This window comes from Geotrypetes seraphini, chromosome 13 (genome assembly GCF_902459505.1).
Source record: "Geotrypetes seraphini chromosome 13, aGeoSer1.1, whole genome shotgun sequence".
Lineage (NCBI taxonomy): Eukaryota > Metazoa > Chordata > Amphibia > Gymnophiona > Dermophiidae > Geotrypetes > Geotrypetes seraphini.
This window is the reverse complement of record NC_047096.1, coordinates 71,188,656-71,214,350: the sequence shown is the minus strand read 5'-3', so window position 1 is coordinate 71,214,350 and position 25,695 is coordinate 71,188,656. Positions and strand designations below refer to the sequence as shown.

General features: G+C 47.0%; 1 protein-coding gene across 1 annotated transcript in view; it reads left to right on the top strand.

Annotated features, from left to right (window-relative positions):
- Positions 1-201: 201 nt before the first annotated feature.
- The window catches only part of MYO1D (myosin ID), a 227,078-nt gene continuing 201,584 nt past the window's right edge, over positions 202-25,695 (top strand). The window contains 1 exon segment of the mRNA XM_033918408.1: positions 202-436. Within this exon segment, the coding sequence (XP_033774299.1) occupies positions 342-436 (95 nt within the window). The 5' untranslated portion in view covers positions 202-341.

The window sequence follows — 25,695 nt, the reverse complement described above, 5'->3', positions numbered from 1 at the left end:
ACCACTTCTCTTTACAATTTAAAAAAAAACGCCCAACTTCCGCCCTCTTTTTCCCCCCCTTGCCACGCCTCTTCCCCGCCCCTCCGCCCCGCCTCACTTGTTTTCGACTCGTCTTGTTCCTTGCGGCTTTGCTCCTCCCCTTTCTATGCCTCGCCCTGTTTCCCCCGCCCACCGCGTGACGCGTGCGCTCAGCCCTTGCCTTTCCTCTTCGTTCCACGCCCCGCCCTGCTGGGCTGAGTGGGAAGCGATCGGGCCACCGGGCGGGGCGCAGAGAGAGAGTGCTTTCTGTCCCGGGATTCTCTCGGTATCGTCCTCCTCGTGAGTCCTGCGGCACCGGCAGTATGGCGGAGCAGGAGAGCCTCGAGTTTGGAAAGGCGGATTTTGTGCTTATGGACTCGGTTACTCTTCAGGAGTTTATGGCCAATCTGAAGCTCAGGTAAGAGAACTGCCACCTGTTCTCTCTTCTCCCCCCCCCCCAACACCTCATACCCCAGGGGTAGTTTCGCACCCTAGCCCTTTCTTAGATACTCTTTCACCCTTTTCCCAGTAATCCCCTTCCACAGGAACCTGTTGTACCCCATCATTGAGAACCCCCTCGTTGGCGATCTTTAGTCGCCCCCCTTAAAGGGGATCTATTATATCCCTTCCTTAGGGACCTCCTCCGGGACAGTTGTAGCACTCCATCCTTAGAAACCCTCCTCACTTACTACGCAGCGCTGTACATCAAAACATAGAAGAGGCAGTCCTTGCCCGAAAGAGTTTGCAGTCTAGTCAAGACAGACAAGAAGGTGAGGGAATGATAAGACAGATATTGGTACTTAGAAGATGGGTTAAGAATTTTGAATTGAAAGCATCTTCAATGAAGTAAGGCTATTAAATAACAGATACCTAGTGGGAACTGGCAGGACCCAGGGAGAGAAAGTCTGACACAGAAATGCCTTTATGGGAAGGGCTATAGCAGATCTCTGAGGAGGAGATATATTCCTGGGGATGTGTGACAGGATGCAGCAGGTAACTAAATCCTATCTCATCTCCAGTACCATGGGCTCTCCTGGAACAGAATTCTGAAGGTGGGGGGGGGGGGGGGCTAAACATCGGTGTCAGCTCTGTAGGTTCAGTGGATGCTTGAACACCTTCCCCTATGTTGACCAGATACCTTCACTGAGTCTAGGAAGCAGTAATGTATGCTAACTTCAGCACCCCCAAACATTTCAAATTTTGGCAGCATTTAACCCTTTCAGGACCAAGGGACATATTTGTCCCATAACTTTAAAATCCTATAAATTTTGATTGGGATAGTCTACAGTTCTAAATTTGATATGTACGGATTCCATAGGATACTGCCTTTATGTAAACAAACTGGTTCCGACATTCATTCATTAGCGTCGTTGCCAGATTGACGAGAAGATTCACTTGCCACACTGTCCATAAGCCAGAAGTGTGATTTTTTTAAAATAAAAATAATGATATTTCACAAAAAAAATCAATTTTTTGGCATCTGCAAGCCCTTTTTACCATAAAAATGTCGTCAAAACCACAAAAATTGGCCTACGATCCTTATGGTCCTGAAAGGGTTAAATCCAGACTCCAAGCCCAATTCCCTTTTCTAGTATCTTCCATATCCCATTTTGTGGTGACAGGGATGTCTGATTTACACTCCTGCAGCCCCCCCTCCCCCGCCTTTCTGCTTTTGGTCAATTGCAGTATGTTCCTACAAAGTGCTCTCACTGCCCAATACCACTCTGTAACATGCCTTTCAGCCTCCTCACAATCCTTATGAGTTACACCATCCAAAGTTGCATTCCCCTCCCTACAGGGCTCTTTCCTCTGCTGCTCTAATTCATTCATTCAGGGACAGAATGGCCCGTGTGGTGTTGGTTCCCAATCAGGAAATAAGAGATTACCTTTTACGCTGCGATAACGCTGAACTTCTTGCAGTCAGTAATTTTAGATGAGTTTCTGTCAAAACTATTGCCCAATTGTGCATTATGCCATGTGGGCTGGGGAGATCTGGCAGCACCCTTCCTCACTTTAACCACTTGTTTGCAGCTCTGTGTAACACACAGGGTCGCACTGTAGTTCAGACCTAGGGATTTCTTTCTTCTGTGGATTCCTGTCCTGCCTTTGGTTTTACCACTGGAATGTCATCACATTCCTTCTTTCCCTCCCTCCGTTCTTTGATCAGAATCCTGCTGCTGACTGATCTTGCGCAAATGAATTCCAAAGCTGATTTTCAGGTGACTTCCCCCAGGATCTAGAAGCTGCAGGCAACCAGGTGCCAGAGTACCTTTCTGTATGACATCTCATAGGCTCTATTGGACATCCTTTGATTAATTGGAGATAGGGGCTTCTGTTTGCATATCTTCTAAACATGTGGAGGAGCTGAGGGGAGCAAATTTTTTTTTGTCATAATGTGTACATAGAGAACTTTCGAGCTCAGGGTGGAGTTTGAAGCCAATGATGTATTTTTGGTTGATTTAAGTCTACCTTGAATGTTGTTTTAACATGACCTTTTAAAATAGCTATTTGGAGAGTCCTATTTACTTTGTACACATCCAGTTCTGCAGACGCTTGGACATTTGGGGAGCAAGTCTTGTCTTTTTGGCAGGTGGCTTATGTTACCTTTATTCTCTCCCTTCCCTCCAGGGTTGGGAATTCATTATGTGTGCTGTGACCCTGAACTACTCAGCAGTTGCATGTGCCTTGTCAGCAGTCTCGATGACTCCGAGTTGATTAGAATGGGGTGGCAGAAGGGCAGTGACTTTGAATTTCTATATTGCAACTTTTGACTTTGTGTAGAGACTCCTTTGGAGCCTATCTCCCAGGCCTTATCTTTAACCCTGTTTGCTGTGATTCTTGAGCCAGTTTTACTTTTCAGGGTGGCACAAGAAAGATTTTAGGACTCCTTTTAGGTCAGTCTCTTCAACTTGTCACTGTAAATAAATGTGACAGGTAAGAAACCCTAAGCTCCTCCTCCTCCTGTCGGTGACAAACTCCTCTGTTAAGCTGAAAGCAAAGTCCTTGCAGGGGTGTCTTCATATAACTAGTTAAAGTTACAGGCTAGTCTCTTTAGCCATTGGGGATAGAGGTGCAGGAGGCAACCAGTAGACGTGTGGTCTCTGAGCCTGTTGGGAACTGGAACCTAGTCTGGGGGAGCCCAGCCCTGTTTGGAGCTCTGCTCTTGATTTGTATTTTTTCTCTGACTGTATAATAGTAAGAGCGCATTAAGGAGAAGCAGCACCAATGCCTCCTTCTGGATGAAAAGCAGAATAGCACATGTACGCTGTTCTAATCTCTTAAAGCAGCATCTCTCAAACTGTGTGCCACAGCACAGTGGTGTGCTCCGAAGACATTCCGGGGGTGCCAAGAGAGATTCCAGAATTTTAATTTATTTTTTTAAAATTCCCTTTATAAGAATACACTAGAATCGATTACATGTACGTTGCATATGCAAGTCTGTCAATGTTTATGAGCGTCTGCGTGCGTAAGGATACAACCGCCCAGACAAGCATCATTCTTTGACATGATTGGTTCTTGAAAACTAATAGCAAATATTTTTATTTTGTATGCAGTAGTTATCCCAACTTGAGCAATTCAGCAATCAAGGCTTTGTTACCATTTGGATCTTCTTATCTTAGCGAACTTGGACTTTCAGCTCTGACAGAAATTAAATTTTTAAAAAAGAGAACGATTGCAGATGGTGGATGATTGAATGCGTGTTTGCTTGGTGACTATTGAGCCGTGTTTTGAGTTAATTTGTACTCAGAAACAAGATCATCCATCGCATTGATTAGCAATTCTATTCTATCTACTTTAGTTCACTTTCACCATTGTTACAATTACCCATAGATAGTTTAAAGAACGTTAAATAATAACTCTCAGATTTAATTTTTTTGTTGGTTTTGTAATTTTATAATTTCAATTATAATGTGCCATGAAAAACATTTTGCTCTGTGTTGTGTGCCAAAACTAAAAGCGTTTGCGAGACACTGTCTTAAAGGATGCTTTTGGAACTACCTAAATAAGCACACCTTCCAAACATAGCTATAGAGGGTTTGAACATAGGGCACAAAAACACTTGCATGGCATTCCACTCAGGGCTGTGGAGTCGGTAGATAAATGTTCCGACTCCGACTCCTCAGTTTTTGTACTTCTGACTCCGACTCCAGGTACCCGAAATTTCCTCCGACTCCGACTCCACAGCACTGGTTAATTTTCAGATCGTTAAAATGGAATGTCAAGTTGAGAGAAATGAGAATTTTCGACACCACCTTCTTTTTGCTTTTAATCAAGGTTCTAAGGCCGCAGAAGCTGCTCGCAACATTTGTGCTGTGTATATAGTGGGTGCTAGAGCTGAAAGAATCGCTCGTGATTGGTATGCCAAGTTCAAAAATGGAGTCGGTAGATAAATGTTCCGACTCCGACTCCTCTGTTTTTTTGTACTTCTGACTCCAGGTACCCAAAATTTCCTCCGACTCCTCGACTCCGACTCCACAGTCCTGATTCCACTCCATCCATCTGTCCAGCAGGATCATTTTCACTAAAATTTCACATGTAGGTTAGTACAGTATTTTGAGGGGCTGGAGAGGGAAGATTTACCACAATCCTATGAGAAGTCATTTTCAGCAGCATTAGTGGTTTCAAAAGTACTAGATGCTGGATCAGTTTTCTTTCTTCTGTGTTGTTGGTTTGGTGGGAATGAGAGTTGGGATCTGCCGGGGGAGGGGGGGGACAACACCCTCATTCTCACCTACCTGGGAATTTTTCCCCCAATTTAGGGACCCGGCAGAGGAAATTAGGCCAGTAGAAGACCCGAAGCCGCATTTAGTGTGCCTGGGACGCTGCTGCTCCTGCCGGGTTTGTCAGCCTTGTAGCGGTGGGAGGGTCAACGGGGGTTTCAGTTGTGTCGGGTAGGGTCGTCGAGGGGGAGTGAGTCGCGGCGTTGAAAGACGGTTCAGTTGAAAGACGGTTCAGTTTTTCGGTCTGGCCTGCTCCCTGCTGCTCCTTGCCGTATTGTATTTTTTAGTTGAAGGAGCAGCAGGGAGCAGGGCAGACCGAAAAACTGAACCGTAAGCCGCTACCTGGGGGTCGCTACAGCTCACGGAAAACCGGCGCACGCATAGGAAGTACGCAGGCGCGGCTTACCATTTTATTATATTAGATTCTGAAGTGTATGGTCTATGAGACTTTTCAGGAAAAATTAAAGATTTTGCTTTTAGGGGGGTACCTCTGAGAAAAGTATCCCATATCTTGATATTTGACATATTCCTTGAGGGAGAAAATAGCTAAATAAGAATCTGAACTGTTGTATAATTTCAGTTCAAAGAAAAAAAAAGTTTTTAATGAACGATTCTGAGAGCTCAGAGAGAATAAAATAATCTCTCAGTAGTTTACTTCAGTGTTTGGGTTTGGTTTTGTTTTAACCATTGACCGTTAGGTACGGGATTTGAATTTAATTTTCCTCAGAAAGTGGTAGAATGAGTGAGTGTGTAGTGAATGAACTGCAGCTGAAATGCGCCAGAAGAATTCCTATACAACAAGAGACTCCATACCTTTCCTTTAGTGAGACTAAGGACAGAAAAGTTTTAGCATAGTAAAGAAACCCAGACAAGAGTTTTGGGAATCAAAATTGTATTCTATTAATTGAGACACACATGTATAAATGAGCAGTTTTTGGCTAAGCTGTATTATCTAAGAACACGCTTAGAGAAGAGAAGACTTAGAGGGGATTTGATAGAGACTTACAAGATCATGAAGGGCATAGAGAGAGTAGAGAGGGACAGATTCTTCACACTTCAAAAAATAAAAGAACAAGAGGGCATTCAGAAAAGTTGAAAGGGGACAGATTCAGAACGAATGCTAGGAAGTTCTTCTTTACCCAGCGTGTGGTGGACACCTGGAATGCGCTTCCAGAGGGCGTGATAGGGCAGAGTACGGTACTGGGGTTCAAGAGGGAATTGGACAACTTTCTGCTGGAAAAGGGAATAGATGGGTATAGACAGAGGATTACTGCACAGGTCCTGGACCTGTTGGGCCGCCGCGTGAGCGGACTGCTGGGCACGATGGACCTCAGGTCTGACCCAGTAGAGGCATTTCTTATGTTCTTATGGCATATGCTTTGTGGATAGGCTTTTGCATGGGTGGAATGCACATATTTACACTTGTAGATAATCTAATTTTATCATCTGTGCATGGTCTTTTACAGTCTAGGTGTAAGCATTGTTACTTGCTCTGTGGTTGGTGTATATCTTTGTGCCCTAAATATGTGTGTTTTCCAATTAATGCTCCCATTCTATAAAGAGAAATTAGTGCCTACTTTTTTTTTCCTATAAATAGACTTCAAATTGGTGCTTTGCTAACACCTAAGTCTCTAGGCATCCCCTTATAGAAGTACTTTTAAGTGCTATACAAAACAAAAGTGGCAAAAGGGAGTCTTTTCATGTGTGTGTGAACTATTTCTTGTGGGATCTTGATGTTAGATATCACAGATTTGTCCATCTGCATATTTCAGATGGCATGTACTCAAATCACTCTATAGCAGTGGTTCTCAAATTGTGTCAGGACCCAAAATAGGGTTACATCCAGCAGATGAGACTCAGAGAAAAAGGGCTGTTCCCCCCCCCTCTTGGATCTCTACTGTGAACTATGGGCTAGATTCACTAAGCAAACCAATCGGTTTGCGACCCCTTTGCGACCCGATTTCCCTCCGGCCCGATTCACTAACCTCTCCTGCGATCCGCTTCGGATCCGTGCATGCAAATGAGGGGAAAGGCATACAAAGTAGGCAGGGACGCGATTCACTAAACAGAAGAAGGAAGACTGATTGGATTTGCTGATCCAAAGTGAAGCGACTGCTGAGGACCGACTCTCCTGCCCTTTAAAACCACGGGCTGGCAATGCGCTTTTGCAGAATACATAAAAAAGGAATTCTTCCTTTTTTAAATATTTTGTAAAACGCATTGCCAGCCCGTGGTTTTAATCTGCTCCCCCCCCCCGTACAGATGCCCCCCTAAAAACAAACTGCAGGAGGGATGCCAGCTCCTTTAATGGAGCAGGAAGGGTGCTCAATCCTTCCTGCTCCAATGCCTCCCCACCCACCCAAAAACAAATGGCAAGAGAGATGCCAACTCCCTCCTGCCACCCCTGGATGCCCCCTCCCAATTCCCGGTCCTCTCCCCACCCACCCTCTCCCTGTACATTTAACGGAGCAGGAGGGGTGCCCAATCCCTCCTGCTCCAATGCCTCCCGTGACGAGTCTGCATGGGGCGTGGCCTAAGGCCCTGATTAGCTCAGGCATCTCGGGCTCCTCCCTTGGGAGGGGCTTGAAGGGCCCAACCAATCCAGGACTTCCTTAGTGAGTACCTAGAAAGTCCCGGATTGGCCAATCACTAAGGAAGTCCTGAGATGCCTGAGCCAATCAGGGCCTTAGGCCCCACCCCGTGTATCACATGATGCACCGGGGTGGGGCCTCAGACTCGTTGTGGGAGGCATTGGAGCAGGAGGGATTGAGCACCCCTCCTGCTCAGTTAAAGGAACAGGGAGGGGGGTGGGGAGGGGACCGGGAATGGGAAGGGGATGTCCGGGGGGTGGCAAGAGGGAGTTGGCATCCCTCCTGGTTTTTGGGTGGGTGTGGAAGGATTGAGCACCCTTCCTGCTCCATTAAAGGTACGGGGGACAGGGGGACCAGAAATGGGGCGTCCCTTGGCCTCCCTCCTGCCATCGAGTTTTTTTTTTGGGGGGTGAGGGTCAGGGAGTGGGGGTGGGGCACTTGTCAGGAAAGGGATGGGGGTTTAATTTTTTTTAAAAATCGGGCTGATATTTTGCGTGTGTAAAACACGCAAAATATCTGCCCGATTAAAAAAAATTTTTAAAACCAGCAGAAGCCCTGACTCCTATCACTACTGTCAGGGCTCTAGCGATCCATTCAGTTGGTTGGGGGGGTGTTAACGATCGTCCGCATTTGCATGCAGACCTTTTGTGAATTTGTCGGCCTGCATGCAGTCGGGCACGGATCGGGGGTTTGTGAATCTAGCCCTATGCCTGGTTGTGGCAGTCAGTACGGAGCCTGTAAGTCAGTGAATATGCAAAGGCCCTCCCCTCTCCTTTGGTGTGGGCTTCCTGTTAGTCTATGAATCTCATGCAGAACACTGAGGTCTGTGGAACAGACAATTATCCCAGGACAAGCAGGCATGATATTCTCACATGTGGGTGACGTCATCTACGGAGCCCCGGCGCGGACAGCTTTTCAAGCAAACTTGATTGAAGTTTCAAGTTTGCACACTGCACCACGCATGTGCGTGCCTTCTCGCCCACTAGAGGGCGCATCCCACCTCGTGGTCCTCAGTTCAATTTTTTCCGCGGAGCAAGAAAGCCCTGTGGATCTGAGCTCCAGTGTTTTTGCCTTCTAGCTGCCGCGTTTAGTTTGTTTTCCCTTCGAATTAGTTCGCGGTGCTGTTTTTCCTTTCGGTTCTTTTCAAAAAAAAAAAAAAAAAAAAGTTTTTCGTTTTTCGTCTGGCTCCGGGGGCTCCCGGAAGCCGTGGCCGCGGGACGTCGGTACGTTCCCGGCCCTCTCCTTTTTCTTCGTGGATGTCCCGTTCTGTTACGGGATTCAAAAAGTGCAGCCGGTGTGAGAGGTTGCTTTCCATCACCGACCCTCACCGGTGGTGCATTGTCTGTCTTGGGCCCGAACATCCGACAGACTCGTGTGATCGCTGTGCTACTTTCCAAAACAGGGCCCTCCGTCGCCGCAAGGCCAGAATGGCGGAATTGTTCGCCGTCGACGCGCCGCCTAAGGCCTCGACGTCGGCCTCGGCTTCGGCCCCGGCCTTGACCTCGGCCTCGGCGTCTTCTGGGACCTCGGCCTCGCCTCGCCCATCCTCCTCGAAGGCGTCGTCCGTGAAGCAAGCATCGGGTAAGTCCTCTGTTCCATCCCCTTCAGCAAAGAAGCCATCCTCGAGTCAGGCCAAGGCGGGTGGGTCGACCCCGGCCCCGCATCGGACCTCGACTCCGCACACCCCGAGGGAATACTCGAGACCGAGGTCGCCCTCCAGGGAGTGTGCCCCGGACTCGGAACTCCCCACCTTCGTGGGGATTCCGGCCTTCCAGGATCTCCTCCGAGCTCTTATCTCATCGGAGCTGTCGGGAGCCCTGGAAGTGTTGCAACGTGTTGCGGTTCCGGCGGCCTCGACCTCGGCCGGAGGACCTTCGGTCTCGGAGGCCCCGACCTCGGCTCCCTCGACCACGGGAGCCCCGGCCTCGGCGACCTCGGTCTCGGGTACTGCGGCCCCGTTCACCTCGGTCTCGGCCCCGCCCCGGACCTCGACCTCGGGGGAACCCCCTGAGCGGAGTGTAAGGCCCAAAGAAAAGTCGCGCAGAGTGCGCCGTCTTTCCACCTCTTCCTCCGGGTCTTCCAGGCACGCCTCGCCCTCGACGCGACCTCGGACGGGGCGTCGATCGAGGAAGTCTAAGCGGCCCCGAGGCTCGCCTCGGCGCGACCGTTCCTCGTCGTTCGGGGGCGAGGCGCTGCAGGTGTCGGAGTTGTGCCTCGACAACCCGAGGCTCCTCCGCTCACCTCGGGGGAAGTCTTCCCGGGCCGCCTCGCCGAGGAAACGGGAGAGTGTCCCACGAACCCCGGGGTCCTCACCCAAGGGTTCTGCGAGGAGGACAACTTCCCCTTCCCCCTCGAGGGCCCTCGAGAGGGGATCCTGGGACTCGGGATCCGTTAGGGATCCTCATTATTCCCATGAGGCCTCCCCCCTCTCCTCGGTGGGGCGGTCGAGAACCCCGTCCCCCCAGGCTAGGCCGTCCTCGTTTTCGTCCTTCGTTCAGGACATGGCCCAAGCCCTGGGGATTGACCTGATGGTAGGTTCTCGGTATTCCAAAGAATTTTTGGAGGAACAGGACCTCCCCACTCCTCCTAGAGAGGTGCCTAGACTCCCTCTCAACAGTGTCCTTTTGCAGACCTGGCTGAAGAACTTGTCAAACCCTCTTACAGTCACGTCTGTACCTTCAAAAATGGAATCGAAGTATAGGACGATCCCTCCTAAAGGGTTCAATAAGGCGCAGCTCTCACACCAGTCTCTTCTGGTGGAGTCTGCTCTAAAAAAATCACAGCCCTCACGGGTTTCAGCGGCGGTTCCACCAGGCAGGGAGGGGCGGACCCTGGACAAGTTTGGCCGTCGCCTCTATTCAAATTCCCTGATGGCCACCAGGGTTCTAAATTACGCCTTCACCTTTTCCTCCTATTTGCGTGGTATGGTGAAGGACCTCCCTCAATATCGAAACTCGTTACCGGACTCCCAAAGAGCAGAATTCGACAAGTTTATGTCCAACCTGTCCCAATTGCGGTTGTACCTATTCCATGCAGTGTACGACGCCTTTGAGCTGGTTTCGAGGGTGTCGGCCCTCGCAGTGGCCATGCGCCGCTTGGCCTGGCTTCGCACCCTCGACATGGACCCAAACCTGCAGGAACGCCTTGCAGACTTGCCTTGTGTGGGGTCCGAGTTATTTGACGAGTCATTGGATGCGGCGACCAAGCGCTTGTCGGAGCAGGAGCGCTCTCTAGCATCCTTGGTCCGCCCCAAACCTAGGCCCCCGCCGCAGAAACCCTTTCGGCCTCCGCCGCGCCGATACCCTCAGAAGTCGACCCCGGCTTTCTCGAGACCGCCTCCGAGACGTCCGTCTCAGCGAGGCAGAGGGGGACAAACCCAAGCCCCGGCGCAGGGCCCTTCTAAGCCCGCGCCTTCCTTTTGACGGGCTGAGCGGACGGGGCGGGTTCCCCTCCGCACTTTCACAGGAACCCCTTCCTATCGGGGGCCGTCTTCGGTCCTTCCGGGAAGCATGGACCGGGATTACCTCAGACGCTTGGGTGCTCCGGATCGTCTCCGAGGGCTACTCGCTCAACTTTGTGTCCTCGCCGCCGGACAGCCCCCCAAGTTTAGTCCCCTGCAATCGTTCGCAGCTACCGACCCTTATAACCGAAGCAAAAGCACTCTTGAAGCTTCGGGCGGTCGAACCGGTCCCCAAGGACCAGTGGGGTACGGGGTTTTACTCCCGCTACTTTTTAGTTCCAAAAAAGACCGGGGACCTGCGCCCCATACTGGACCTCAGGAAGCTCAACAAATTCCTGGCCCGGGAGAAGTTTCGAATGCTATCTCTCCCGATTTTGTATCCTCTCTTGGAGGAAGGGGACTGGATGTGCTCCCTCGACCTGAAGGAAGCATACACCCATGTTCCGGTGCACCCCGCCTGCCGAAGATTCTTACGATTCCAGGTGGGGGACCTCCACCTCCAGTACAGGGTACTACCCTTCGGCCTGGCCGCGTCCCCACGAGTATTCACGAAGTGCATGGTGGTGGTTGCGGCAGCCCTGAGGTCACGTGGACTCCATGTGTTCCCTTACCTGGACGATTGGCTCATCAAAGCCCCGACCAGGGAGGGGGTTATCTCAGCGACCCGACAGTCTATTGCCTTCCTGCAAACCCTCGGGTTCGAGATAAACTTTCCAAAGTCTCAGTTGAGGCCGTCTCAGTCTCTTCAATTCATAGGTGCGGTGCTGGACACGGTGCGCCTGCGCTCCTACCTGCCGACCCAGCGGTTGGAAGCCTTGGTACGGATGAGCCGCCAGGTCTCCCAACTATCGAGGGTGTCGGCCAAGCACATGATGATGCTGCTGGGCCATATGGCCTCGACGGTACATGTCACGCCGTTTGCAAGGCTACATCTGAGGATCCCTCAGTGGACCCTCGCGTCCCAGTGGCGTCAGGAGTGCGACCCGGTGTCTCGCCTCATTTCGGTGACTCCGCTTTTGCGGAAATCGCTGCGTTGGTGGACAGACTCTTCAAATCTGTCCATGGGACTACTGTTCTGCACGCCGCCTTTCCGCAAGGTCCTGACCACGGACTCCTCAGAGTACGCGTGGGGAGCCCATCTCGACGGTCTTCGCACGCAGGGCCTGTGGTCGGCAGAAGACCGTCGCTGTCATATCAACGTGCTGGAGCTGCGAGCCATCTTCCTAGCACTCCGAACCTTCGCTCACATATTGCAGGACCAGGTAGTCCTCGTCCGCACGGACAACCAGGTGGCAATGTACTATGTGAACAAGCAGGGGGGAACGGGGTCTTGGCCCCTATGTTCCGAGGCTCTCCGCCTGTGGGAGTGGGCGGCCTCCCGGAACATCTTCCTACGGGCGGTCTACATCCAAGGAGAGCGGAATTGCTTGGCGGACAAACTCAGTCGACTTCTGCAACCGCACGAGTGGAGCCTACACTCAGCGGTTCTGCGCGAGATTTTCGCTCGCTGGGGAACGCCACAGGTGGATCTGTTTGCCTCCCCGGAGACACACAAACTACCACTATATTGTTCTCGGATGTACTCGCGGGACCGTCTAGAAGCGGATGCCTTCCTACTAGACTGGGAAGGGAGGTTCCTGTATGCATTCCCTCCGTTTCCTCTGATCATGCGAACGTTGGTACACCTAAAATCGTCCACGGCCACGATGATTCTCATAGCACCTCGGTGGCCGCGTCAGCACTGGTTCTCCCTGCTGCTCCAACTCAGTGCCAGGGAGCCTCTTCCCCTGACTGTATCTCCTTCTCTGCTGTCTCAGAGTCAAGGATCCATGTTACATCCCAATCTGCAGTCATTGCACCTGACAGCTTGGTTTCTTGTTCCCTGACTCCTCCGGACCTGTCTCAATCGGTGAGGGAGGTGTTGGAAGCCTCCCGCAAGATCTCGACGAGGCTTTGCTATGCGCAGAAATGGACCAGGTTTTCCACCTGGTGCTCGTCTTTTCACCTGGATCCGGTATCAGTCCCGGTATCCTCGGTTTTGGACTATTTATTCCATTTGTCACGCTCTGGCTTGAAAACCACTTCGGTGCGGGTTCATCTCAGTGCGATTTCTGCTTTCCACCAACCTCTGGATGGACGCCCCATGTCACTCCATCCCTTGGTGACACGCTTCATGAAAGGGTTACTCAGGGTTTGCCCCCCTCTGAAGCCTCCGTCAGTCGTGTGGAATTTGAATGTGGTCCTGGCTCAACTGATGAAACCCCCTTTTGAGCCACTCAACAAGTCCCTCTTGAAATTCCTGACTTGGAAGGTAGTGTTTCTGATCGCCCTCACCTCCGCCAGGCGGATTGGGGAGTTGCAAGCCTTGGTTGCGGACCCTCCTTTCACTATCTTTCATCACGACAAGGTGGTTCTCCGCACCCATCCTAAGTTTTTACCTAAAGTTGTTTCTGACTTCCACCTCAATCAGTCCATTGTCCTTCCTGTGTTCTTCCCGAAGCCCCACTCCCACCCTGGCGAGACGGCGCTTCACACGCTTGACTGTAAGAGGGCGTTGGCATATTATCTTCAACGCACCAGGTCTCATCGGAAGGTTCCTCAATTGTTCTTGTCCTTCGATCCCAATCGATTAGGGCACCCAGTTTCCAAGCGCACCCTGTCTAACTGGTTGGCCGCTTGCATTTCCTTTTGCTACGCTCAGGCTGGCCTTCCTCCCCCGGGTCGAGTCACGGGGCACAAGGTCCGAGCAATGGCAGCTTCGATAGCCTTCCTCCGATCCACTCCGATGGAAGACATATGTAAGGCTGCCACTTGGTCTTCGGTTCACACATTCACCTCTCATTACTGTCTGGACACTCTATCCAGGAGTGACGGCCGGTTTGGCCAGTCAGTTTTGCGAAATCTGTTTTCCTAAATTGCCATCCTCCCACCTGCCCTTTTTTGGTTGGCTTGGAGGTCACCCACATGTGAGAATATCATGCCTGCTTGTCCTGGGATAAAGCACAGTTACTTACCGTAACAGGTGTTATCCAGGGACAGCAGGCATATATTCTCACAACCCGCCCGCCTCCCCGGGGATGGCTTCCTTGCTAGTTATGGAACTGAGGACCACGAGGTGGGATGCGCCCTCTAGTGGGCGAGAAGGCACGCACATGCGTGGTGCAGTGTGCAAACTTGAAACTTCAATCAAGTTTGCTTGAAAAGCTGTCCGCGCCGGGGCTCCGTAGATGACGTCACCCACATGTGAGAATATATGCCTGCTGTCCCTGGATAACACCTGTTACGGTAAGTAACTGTGCTTGCCCTGTGGTGACTGTTGCTGTCTTTATGCTTTGGATAAATGGGGACATGAGGAGATGGAAGTGGGACCTTCACCTGGGGTCACAAAGTTTGAAGTGTTTAAGTGGGGTTATTTTGGAGGCAGTGATCTAGAGTTTTTATTTTGTACATTTAAGGTAATTTTATTACCTAGAAGTGTGGGATGCTATCAAAAGTTTTCTCATAATCCATGCTAAAGTGAGACGTCTGTCTTTTTTTGTAGCACAGATTATGATGGTTTTATTAGCCTTTTAAACAGAGAGGCTTATGTGGTCAATTCAACTTGATCCACTGTCATGTTTGTATTATATGTGGGTAGAAAGGTCCTCACTTTCTCAAGCTGGGAAAGTGAAATTCATTTCTATGACAGTAAATTCCCTTGCCACACCCAAACCATGGTATTTGCAACTTCAGTAATCAAACAGAGAATGGTTTAGAAGAAAAGGTCTCAGAACTGTTTAAACAGAAACATAAGTTTACACACAATTAGAACACATTTGGAATTACAATATTTTGATGTCTCTCTAGCCCCAGCACCCTTTCAGGACCATAAGGATCGTAGGCCAATTTTTGTGGTTTTGACGACATTTTTATGGTAAAAAGGGCTTGCAGATGCCAAAAAATTGATTTTTTTTGTGAAATATCATTATTTTTATTTAAAAAATCACACTTCTGGCTTATGGACAGTGTGGCAAGTGAATCTTCTCGTCAATCTAGCAACGACGCTAATGAATGAATGTCGGAACCAGTTTGTTTACATAAAGGCAGTATCCTATGGAATCCGTACATATCAAATTTAGAACTGTAGACTATCCCAATCAAAATGTATAGGATTTTAAAGTTATGGGACAAATATGTCCCTTGGTCCTGAAAGGGTTAAAGATAAACAGTTCTGACCACCTCTATCCCTTTTCTCATTCTGATTTCCACTTTGCACTGTAGTTACCTGCTCTTTGCCAAGTTACATCATTTTTATTTTCTCAATTGTTTAGATCAAATGACATTAAGCAGAGCTCTTGTTTTGTCAATTGGATTAAATGAAATTCAACAGTAATTTTTCATCTATAAAAAAATAAATAAATAAAATTCTCATGTCCTTTTACTTTTTCATAAGAAACAGTGATGGGGATCCCATATAGTATTCAAAAGGACTTGAATCCAGAGTCTGAATCTAGTTTACCTCTGCTTAATATTTAGTAATTGTGGGAAGCTTTGTATAAATAGGTTCACTTGCTTTTTTTTTTTTAATGGAATCTGAAGTTGTGATTCTGTTGTATGAGCCCCTTTTAGAAGGCTTGTGAATGGCTCCTGTTTTGGTTGTTTTCTTTGTTGCCCATCTCTTGTGCTTCCAGTTGTACACAATGAACGCTGGGTCATACATTTAAGTGCTGTGCTCTGTCATTGTATTTCCCAGTTGTCGGTGATGGCAGAGGTGACAATCTATGTTAATTCTCAATCTGTAAAGAATATTAGAAATCCTGAGTGGATGTTCCCTGTGAAATTTGGATGTTTGATGTGAGTGGAGTGAAGCCTCATTCAAAAGGGCTAAAATCAAGTAAATGAAATGATTAATCTGGGGTTTTGCTTGTGGGCTTCCAATAACAGAAATGTTATCTGGTCTAGGGGTCAGGTTTCTGCAGAAGCAGCAGAACAAAGAATATTTTTCATTACCACTGTTTTGGAGAGGAAGAAAGGAAAATTCTGAATATTTATACAAGATACACAACTGGCTACTATGCATGATTGAAACCTCGAGGACTGCTTGCCTGATTCACACTTGTATCAATTCCATCATCTAAACCAGGGGTGCCCACACTTTTTGGGCTTGCGAGCTACTTTTAAAATGACCAAGTCAAAATGATCTACCAACAATAAAATTTTTAAAAAACACAACGCACACTGTACGCATAGAAAATGTTAATTATCATTCCTATTCCAGGGTTTTTCAAAGAGGTCAAAGCAGATGACTCTATGCACTATCACCTCAGTAACAACCATACAAAAATAGACAAATATACCCCCCTCTCTTTTTACTAAACCACGATAGAAGTTTTTAGAGCGCAGGGAGCTGCGCTGAATGCCCAGCGCTGCTCTCGACGCTCATAGGCTCCCTGCGCTAAAAAACTCTATTGCGGTTTAGTAAAAGGGGACCTTAGTGTAAAATATAGACAGCAGATATAAATTCAGACACATTTTGATCACTAAATTTAAAATAAAATCATTTTTCCTACCTTGTCTGGTGATTTAATGAGTCTCTGGTTGCACTTTCTTCTTCTGACCATGCATCCAATCTTTCTTCCCTTTTAGCCTGTATGCTTCCTCTCCTCCACATCTCATTCCCTCCCCCAACTTTTCCTTCCTCTCTCCCTGCCCTTTCTTTCTCTCTGCCTCCCTTTCCTTTTTTTCTGTTTCTCTTCTTTCCTTCTGTCTCCCTGCCTGCCCTTTTTCTTTCTTTCTCCCTGCCCTCCCCCAAGACACTGCCACTGCGATTGGGGACCAGGACCCAAACCGCCACCAATAACAGGTCCGAAAGCCGACGCCAATAACACGCCCAAAAGCCGCCGCCGCCGCCCCAACCTCTCCCTGCTTCGGCCGACCAGCATCGCGAAGAGCTGTTGGGGGAAATGCTGCCGGGTCCTGCCTTCGCGGAAACAGAAAGTAGGCAGGACCCGGCAGCAAGAAGAGCAAATGCTTCACTAACCTGTCTCCCGCCTTAGCCCATAGCGAACGCTTGCTTCAGGGCTCTCAACATGTGCGTGCCGGCTTCCCTTCTCCCTCCCCCCCCGGACATAACTTCCGGTTTTGGAGGGAAGAGAAGGGAAGCCGGCACTCACACGTTAGAGCCACGGAGCATAAGTTCGCTACGGGCTGAAATGTCCAAGCCGTTTTTTTGTGTGTTTTTTTAATGTTCAGCAGCGGCGGCAGCAGCAGATGACAGCTGGGCGGACCGCCCAGCTAAAAGGCCCTAGAGAGAACACTGGAGAGGAAGGCTGATCGGCCCGGTAGATCAGGACGGCAACACGAGTCTATCACGGAGCCCGGGTTGGGCTCCGCGATCGACTCGCGTTGCCTTCCTGAGCTACTGGTCGATCGCGATCGACGTGTTGGGCACCCCTGATCTAAACATATATAGACAGTATTTATATACCACTTATAGACTAAGTGGTTTACATTCAGGTACTCAAGCATTTTTCCATTTCTGTCCTGGTGGGCTCACACTCTTCCTAATGTACAATGGGGGATTAAGTGACTTGCCCAGGGTCACAGGGAGCAGCATGAGATTTGAACTCACAACCTCAGAATGCTGAGGCTGTAGCTCTACCACTGCACCTCTTCTAAAGGCCCTGCATTCTCACCTCCTGATGGTAACAGGATGATCAGGCTGGCAGTTCAACTCTTTCTCTGTCTCATCCTGTGTTCAGGATACACGTATATGTGTGTGTTTTTTCTGCTTTTGTATAGTGTGCCATGCCCATGGACCATGTTCTTCCCATGAGTGTTAGCCAAGGGAGTGTCCTGTTATCCACTCATCTGTGGCTTAATGCGATGATTTTTTTATAGGGTACAAGGTGCATACAAGAGCAACCCAGTTTGCTTTATAAAGTGCATAGAGTCCTGGCCAAAATAATGCAATTGTTGCAAGTTTTACTGTTCCTAGGACGCCATGTCTCAAGATTTTCCTTGAATAAAAATGTAGCTTCTCTCGTCCCACCCTTTAAAAATGGCTCAAATTGTTAGAAAACCAGAAATATCCTAGTCTAGGCTTGAATGTTCATAAACTTACTGTATTGTTGAATGTTTGAATGCATTTGATGATACTGAAAAGTGGTAGAAAAAGCAGTAAAAAAATGATTAACCATTAATAAACTAGAAATAAAACTGTTACGAATGGAATTTAGGCCGACTTCACAGTGGAGTTTGTTTGGTGGAGTGCGTATCTTTACCGCTGTTCCCGATTGATTGAGTGGATGTATTTGAAATCATGTGACACGGAGAATTTGCACATTGAACTGTTATGGTGCTATTTGCATGAGGATGGCCCTGAGGAAGTAGCTTCTAGGCTACGAAAAGATCGTAGGCTGGCTTATGACAGATAATTTATGTCCTACTTTTTTGGTCGCGGATTAGAAACGTGTTGTTCCTCTTGTTTTGGATTTTAACATAAGTATATTTTGCAGAAGGTGCCTGCTTATAGCAACAAAAGTTTTTTCTGCCTATGATGGATGGATGGTGGAAAGGGTTACCCCCACCTATATCACTGAGGCTTTTCTTTCAGTTTGCTATGAAAGCAGCACTGCTCTGGTAGCTTGTGTGCATAGTTCTAAATATTTCTGGTGGGAGTTTTTGTTCTGTTTGAAATCATGAAGCCAGTGCATAAACGCCAACCCTCAAAGGCACCACTTAAGCAAGGATCTGTATCGTTGTATGTTTTGGGGTTTCTTTGTGACCTTTAACAGTAAAAATACATTGCAACTGTGTGACTAGAAATGTAATAGTGAAAGCTGGTGGTACTTTCCTGACTGACCAGTTTGAGACATGTTGTATTATGTTGACATTGACAGTAGATACTGTGCCTTGATGGGAACTGTAAATGCTATGTCCAGATTATTCTTCCTGTACACCACCTTGGGTGAATGTCTTCAGAAAAAGAACTTAGGATTAGGCTATCACACAAGTCTATGAATTCTACAAAGAGTAATGTAATGTAATGTAATGTAATTTATTTCTTATATACCGCTACATCCGTTAGGTTCTAAGCGGTTTACAGAAAATATACATTAAGATTAGAAATAAGAAAGGTACTTGAAAAATTCCCTTACTGTCCCGAAGGCTCACAATCTAACTAAAGTACCTGGAGGGTAATAGAGAAGTGAAAAGTAGAGTTAGAGGAAAAATAAAAAGAAAATAAACATTTTAACAAGACAGCATTGATCTAAATACTTTGGAAGGTAGAAGTAGTCTAGAGAGAACCCAGGGATCTCAAGTGCTCACAGTCAGAAGCCAGATGTTTGTCTCAAAGCTGGTGACTCATTCGGTGAGCTATCATTGATCCAATTGTACTCTCTATTATTTTATAAATTTTTAAATATTTTTAAATATATTTTTTTGTTGTTTTCTCCTTTACTTTTTTTTGCTTCTTAATTTAAAACAACTAATAAAGTAGTCTAGTAATCTGAATTTCTTATTGCTCTTACAAAATTATTTAAAGTTACTTAGCTTTAATGTTCTTTAGCTGAAAGTACTTTATTTCAATTTCCTCCTCAGTGCTTTATTTCAATTTTCTTCTCGACGGAAGATCTCCGTTTCGCTCTTATTTGTTACACAAGAGCTTCATCAGGGCAAACGCCAAGGTAGCACTCTAAATAAAGCATGAAAACTTTTGTTTTAGATTAGAAAGATACTAGCATACTCAGTCAAACTTAAAAGCACTACTTGTGCTGAAAAGGGCTCCACGGCACAACTAATGGACAAACATTTCAATATTCCACACCTAGACACTAATAAATCTAAGTGTTCCCAAACCCTTCATATTAAACATATTTTTTGGAGATTGAGAATTTTCTTATATATAAAGATTTTTAGTATAAAGATTTTTAGCAACCATGCCACTCGAACTTGAGTTAAAAACAAATCTTAACTATAATGGAGACTGCCTAATAACAAAAGAGCCATTCCACCCGGCGTACCTGTAAACACCAACCGGCGCCGCAAAGAAAGATTAACTGAAGTCATGAAGATTCTATTCCTTACGGTGACCCGAACATCTTAATGAGTCAACAATTCACTCAACGCTATACTGCGGACTTTTAAATCATGGGAGAGCGTCTGACGTCGCTTCCGGAACGTTAACTAACCAATCACCATCCATACTACCGACACACACTTACAGACGTATCTTCATACATATTAATTAGCAAACCCGGAAACCCGGATTTGGAACTATCTAGGAAATTTCTTATTCTTGTTTGCATTAGGCTGTGTTCAAACCGCTCCTCCGGGTTTGCTAATTAATATGTATGAAGATACGTCTGTAAGTGTGTGTCGGTGGGGGTGGGGTGGGGGGGGAATTGGCCCTTCTCTTCCTTGAGGGAGAATCAGAGAGGACTAGGTATTTTATTCATTTGGATATCATTGACCCAACCTAGGTGTGGCCAGGGGACAACCACTCTGTGATGGCTTCTTTTGGGTGAGGACGCTCAGGTGGCCAGGGTCACCGCCTTCTCTACTTATTTTCTCAGGAGCTTAAGTCGTTTCCCTTTGGCAAATACTATGTCTCTCTCTCCCTGGTGTCAGTTTTCGTCATCACATTTTCTCCATCTGCATGTTGTAAGGTGATTTCGGTGTTGTTTTCACTCTGGTTATTCTAGTCTTCTAAATTTTCTCTTCATTTTGCCTCTTCCCTCCACTGGAGTTCCTTTCTACCCTAACTCTTGTTAACCGTGTCGAGCTTTACGAATGTAGAGATGATGCGGTATACAAACCTAAGGTTTAGATTAGATTAGATTAGCATAGACGATGTATGTGGACTATATTCTACTCGCTCACTTTGAATATGGTCTAGCCAGTCCGTACAATTCTACTTAGGTTGAATTTATTTCTTTTCAGTAGTATCACATATTCTCATCCTAGCTGGTTTGGTTCCTCTATGCTATACCAGCTTGTGGCCATTATTATTATTCTCTGAGGTGACGTATCAGCCATTCTCCATGCGTCCTCATGGGCATCGGGTAAATCGCCTTGTGACTATACTGGGAAGGTAGGTACGGAAATTCAGGTTTGGCCATACCTCTCCTGTAGCATTTGGGGTATACGGGTGTGGGTCATTTCCTCTTTGAGGGGAGGATTCCTACTTGAATTTGTTTAGCAGTTTGCCTCTGTTGAGAGTTTGGTTGACCTTGTACTTGGAGTGGCATCTTCTTTAGGCAGTGTGCCATCGCTTGTTGTGTTTACAGGCTCGATACCCTAGAACCTTGCAAGGAAAGGGGCGCTGTTATTCGGTTGGGCTCATGGCTTTGCCATAGGCTAGGACCATTGCCAGATATAGCAAATTCAATCAGTGGGAGCTTTGTATGGAGCCTCGGAGTCGCAGAAATCTGGTTCTCTGCAGTCATTCTATTCATGGAGGAGAGCTGCAAATATGACTTTCGTAGCATAGGGCTCTCAGACGATGATTGCTCCTGCTCACAGGTGCTATGAGAATTAGCCTCGGTATAATTGTGGGATAAATATACTCTGTGTTTTCATATCTCCTTGGACATTTGCTGCAGGGCATGATTTAGAAGCGGAGGATTTCAATAGCTTGTTTATTTCCCTCATTACGTTAGGATGGTTTTGGTACATTCCACTAGTCTCTGGATTCATCTGCTGTGACTAAAGGAAAGAAAATTATCAGGTTAAGGACATAATTTTTCCTTCCAGTATATGGAGGGCCTCTGAGCATGTGTGTAGGGTTATCAGACATCCTTTAGAGGACATGTCCGGGGGTCCGGACAGCTTTTAAAGCCTCCTCAAATTGCGCCAGTCAAGAAGGAAATCCGTGCATGTGCAGATGCCATGTGATGACATCACGCACATGCATGGATTTCCTCCCTGCCTGACAAGAGCAGTCAGTGGGGGTGGGGCTAGGGCAGGAATGGGGGGCGGGATTAGGGTATTACAAGGCGGGAATGGGTGGAACTGGGCGGGTCTGGGGGCAGATCTAAGGGTCCAGATTTTCCGATTGGAAAATCTGGCAACCCAACATGCGCGGATGATGTCACACACATCCGAGAATGCTCCAGGCCCTCCAGACACAATTGGAGCTTGTTGCAGAAGAGAGGAGATTTTCTGGGGATGGAGCTGGAGGCGGAACTGGGCGGGGATGTTTCCAGGGTTTTTCTTTGTAAAATATGGTAACTCTATCCAAAATATGGTAACTCTTAACCAGCAGTTGTCTGAGTTTTGGAAAGTTCTTGCTGTGTGTGGAGGGCCTCTGAGCATGCACAGATGATGTCACATGCATCAACGCATGCTTGGAGGCCCCCAGATATGGTACGGAGGTCAGGAATAATGAGATGAGACGTTGGGGGTGGAGCGTAGGGGTGGAGCTTGGGGGTGGAACAGGGCATGGCCAATGACAGAACAGAGCGTGGCCGGGGCAGAATAGGGCGGGCTCAGGTGTCTGGGATTTTGCCGAGAAAAATTTAGTAACCCTACTCACTGTGACCTGAGTAGGCTTACCATATGTCTTCAGAAAAAGGAGGACAGATCGAGATATCCAGGTTTTACTTTCATTGCTTTCAATTGAAGTAAAACCTAGATGTCTCAATCCGACCTCTTCATTTTTCTGGAGCCATATGGTAACCCTAGGCTTAAGGCCATGTGAAATTTCTTCATCTACTCCTAATTTCTGCCCTTAACTTTAACAGAGTATCCTCTGTCTTTTAAACAAGAGCACAGTATGTACTGATAACACTTTTGGAAAACCATCAAAAATGAAACGTTACAAACTGTAAGTTGTAAATCCATTGGGCCCATAGGGATTGGTTTTAGGCCCAAGGTACAGCTTGGACTCTGAGCTCCTTTTTTAGGAGTTTCCTTAGTTATATTCTGTTTGGGTCTGAAACAACTGCTTTTCTCTCCGGATTTTCAGCTTTACTGCCAGCTTCCACCGAACAGTAAAGTTCAGTTGTCCAGTGCCACCCTCTTCCTGTCCTCAGAGAGAGGAAAAGGCAAAGCCTTTGTGATTCAGCTTTTTTTAATATTTTTTTTTAATTTATTGCCTTGAAACAAGATGAATATGTAAAAGATCCATGTGCTTATTTTTAACTTGAAATGCTAAATGATGTGAGAACCAGAGATGAAGGGGTCCTGATGGGCCTTACCTGCCATCAGAGACCCTTAAGAAATGAGCATAAAACCCAGCTATGAAGCATGTGGTCAAAATGGCTTACGCAGTGGGACTTGAAAGAAGTTTAGACAGATTCTTGGAAGAAAAGTCCATAAAAATTATTAGCCAGGCAGACTTGAGAGAGCCATCACTTAGCCCTGGAATGAGCTATGATAAATAAATAGATCTGCGGGGTATTTGTGACATGAAGACGGGCACTGTCTGAGACAGGATGCTGAGCTCAGTCAAACATTTTCTGATTCAGCTTGGCTCTTTTAATGTTCTTATGCATCAAGGATAACCACATGGCTTGCTCATGAAACTGATTTTTACCTCTGTTCTAGGCTTACTAAAGCTTGTAGCCTGATTTCTGGGTTCCTAGGGCAGGCAGTTCCAATCAATACAGAGCATAAGAGCATTACATAAGAATAGCCATTTTGGGTCTATCTAGCCCAGTATCCTGTATCTGACAGTGTCAAATCCAGGTCACAAGTATCACGCAGAATTCCAAATAGTAGCAACATTCTAGAATCCCAAAGAGTACCAAGATTCTGGAATCTGAGAGTAGCAATATCCCATGCTACACACCCCAGGGCAAGCAGGGGCTTTCCCCATGTCTATCTCGATAGCAGACTACCGATTTTTCCTCCAGGAACATGTCCAAACCTTTTTATAAACCCTGATATGCTAATCACCATTACCAAACTTCTGGTAAAGCATTCCAGAGCTTTAACTAGTCATTGAGTGAAAAAATATTTCCTTCTATTTATTTTAAAAGTATTTTCATGTAACATCATAGAGGGAAATTCTATAAATGGCGCCTAAACTTAGGTGCCCTACTGACGCCTAAGTTAATTTGGAAATGCCATTTGAAATGGCAATTAACATTAAATTTAAAGCGCCTAAACAAAAGGCGCCAGAATCGCTTCTCTGGAGGTGCCTACTGGTGCCTAACGCCTAAGGGGCTTAGCTAATACCAGAAGTGGCTGTAGGTGCCATAAAGGCGTGATTTACGGCAGACAGGCACCGGAAATATAGGCCTTGAAAACCCTGGCATGGATTTTCGGCACCTATCTTTCCTGGGGGTGCAGTTCTCTAAGTGGCGACATGGCTTGGTTGACAAATGATGGGCGACCGCTTTCTAGGGCGGCCACCAATATTGGCAGATTTTTCAGATTATGGGGAAGCACAAGTACAAGGGGGCACTCAGAGAAATTGAAAGGGGACAGGTTTAGAACAAACGCTAGGAAGTACTTTTTCACCCAGAGGGTGGTGGATACGTGGAACGCACTTCCAGAGGCTGTGATAGGCCAGAACAAGTTACAGGGCTTCAAAGAAGGTTTGGATAGGTTCCTGGAGAACAAGGGAATTGAGAGGTACAGATAAGGATTGAGATTAGGTTATAGGGATAGGAGTAGAGATAGGTTATAGAAATAGTCAAGGACCACTGCTCAGGCAATGGGCCTGATGGGCCGCCGCGGGAGCGGACCGCTGGGCGCGATGGACCTCTGGTCTGACTCAGCGGAGGCAACTTCTTATGTTCTTATGTATAGAGAATCCGGGCCTTAGTTTTTGTAATTTTTGAAAGAATATAAAATCAATCATATCCACCTCCCTCAGTATTGCTTAAGAAAAAGAGATCTGTGTTTGTTCATTGTGTCATTGATAGATGATTTAATTAGGTAACACACTAAAATGCTTGAAAAGAGGACACACTATAAAGCATCACATATGTAAGTACTGTACTAAATTCAGTACAAACAACAAGAGACCTCTTCATGAAGATTTTCAACCCAGATCCTCAGTGACACCACACCAGGCTCAAAACATTTCATTTGCCTCGTGATTCACATTTCATCTCGTCACTGGATCTGTACTAATTCATGTGTATTCTTTCAATCCCAAATTTTATAATATAAACTTATGTTCTTATGTTATACTTAATTTTTCTTATTTATTCTGAAAATACTTAGCTTTGTGGTCATTATGCTACCCTGTTTCCCCGATGGTAAGACACTGTCTTATTTTTTTTGGAAGGCCAAAATATGCTCTAGAGCTTATTTTCGGGGGGGATGCCTTATTTACATTTTTTTCTAAAAAGGGGGGGCTGTCTTATTTGACGGCTGAAGAATCGGTCGGCCGAAAAAATCGTACCGTGTATGGCCAGCTTTATCCATCATACCATATATTGTACCATTTAATGTCCCCAATGTTCTCCATCAGGGAAACACAGTAAAGAGATTATTCTGTAGTGCAGCATCAGAGGGGACTTGACAATGTGAAACCATTGTTTATATACCGTATGCATTTTAAACAGGCTTTATATGCAGTAAGTGGTATTGCTCGCAGCAAAAGAAACCTGTCTGCGTGTCTCACTTTTGGATGTTCTGGCCGTGAACAAACTCCTGCAGTCTCCGTTAGGGAGGGATGAGGGAAGCTGCCTGCGTTTCCTGGCGCAGAGTCACGTGCGCACGCTGCAGTCCTGCCACTTCCTCCTCTTCACTTCATGACGAGGCGCGGCACGCAGCCATGGAGGCAAATGCGGTAGATGGAGGGACCACACGGAGTCACCCACCGTACCACCCGATTCGGGTAAGGTCAGGTATCGGTGGGTGGCTTATTTGCGGGGGGCTGTCTTATTTGATGGCCCTGCCTTATCATCGGGGAAACACGGTAGGGAGAGGATCGCCAACATGTTTCACCTTAAGTTTTATCAAG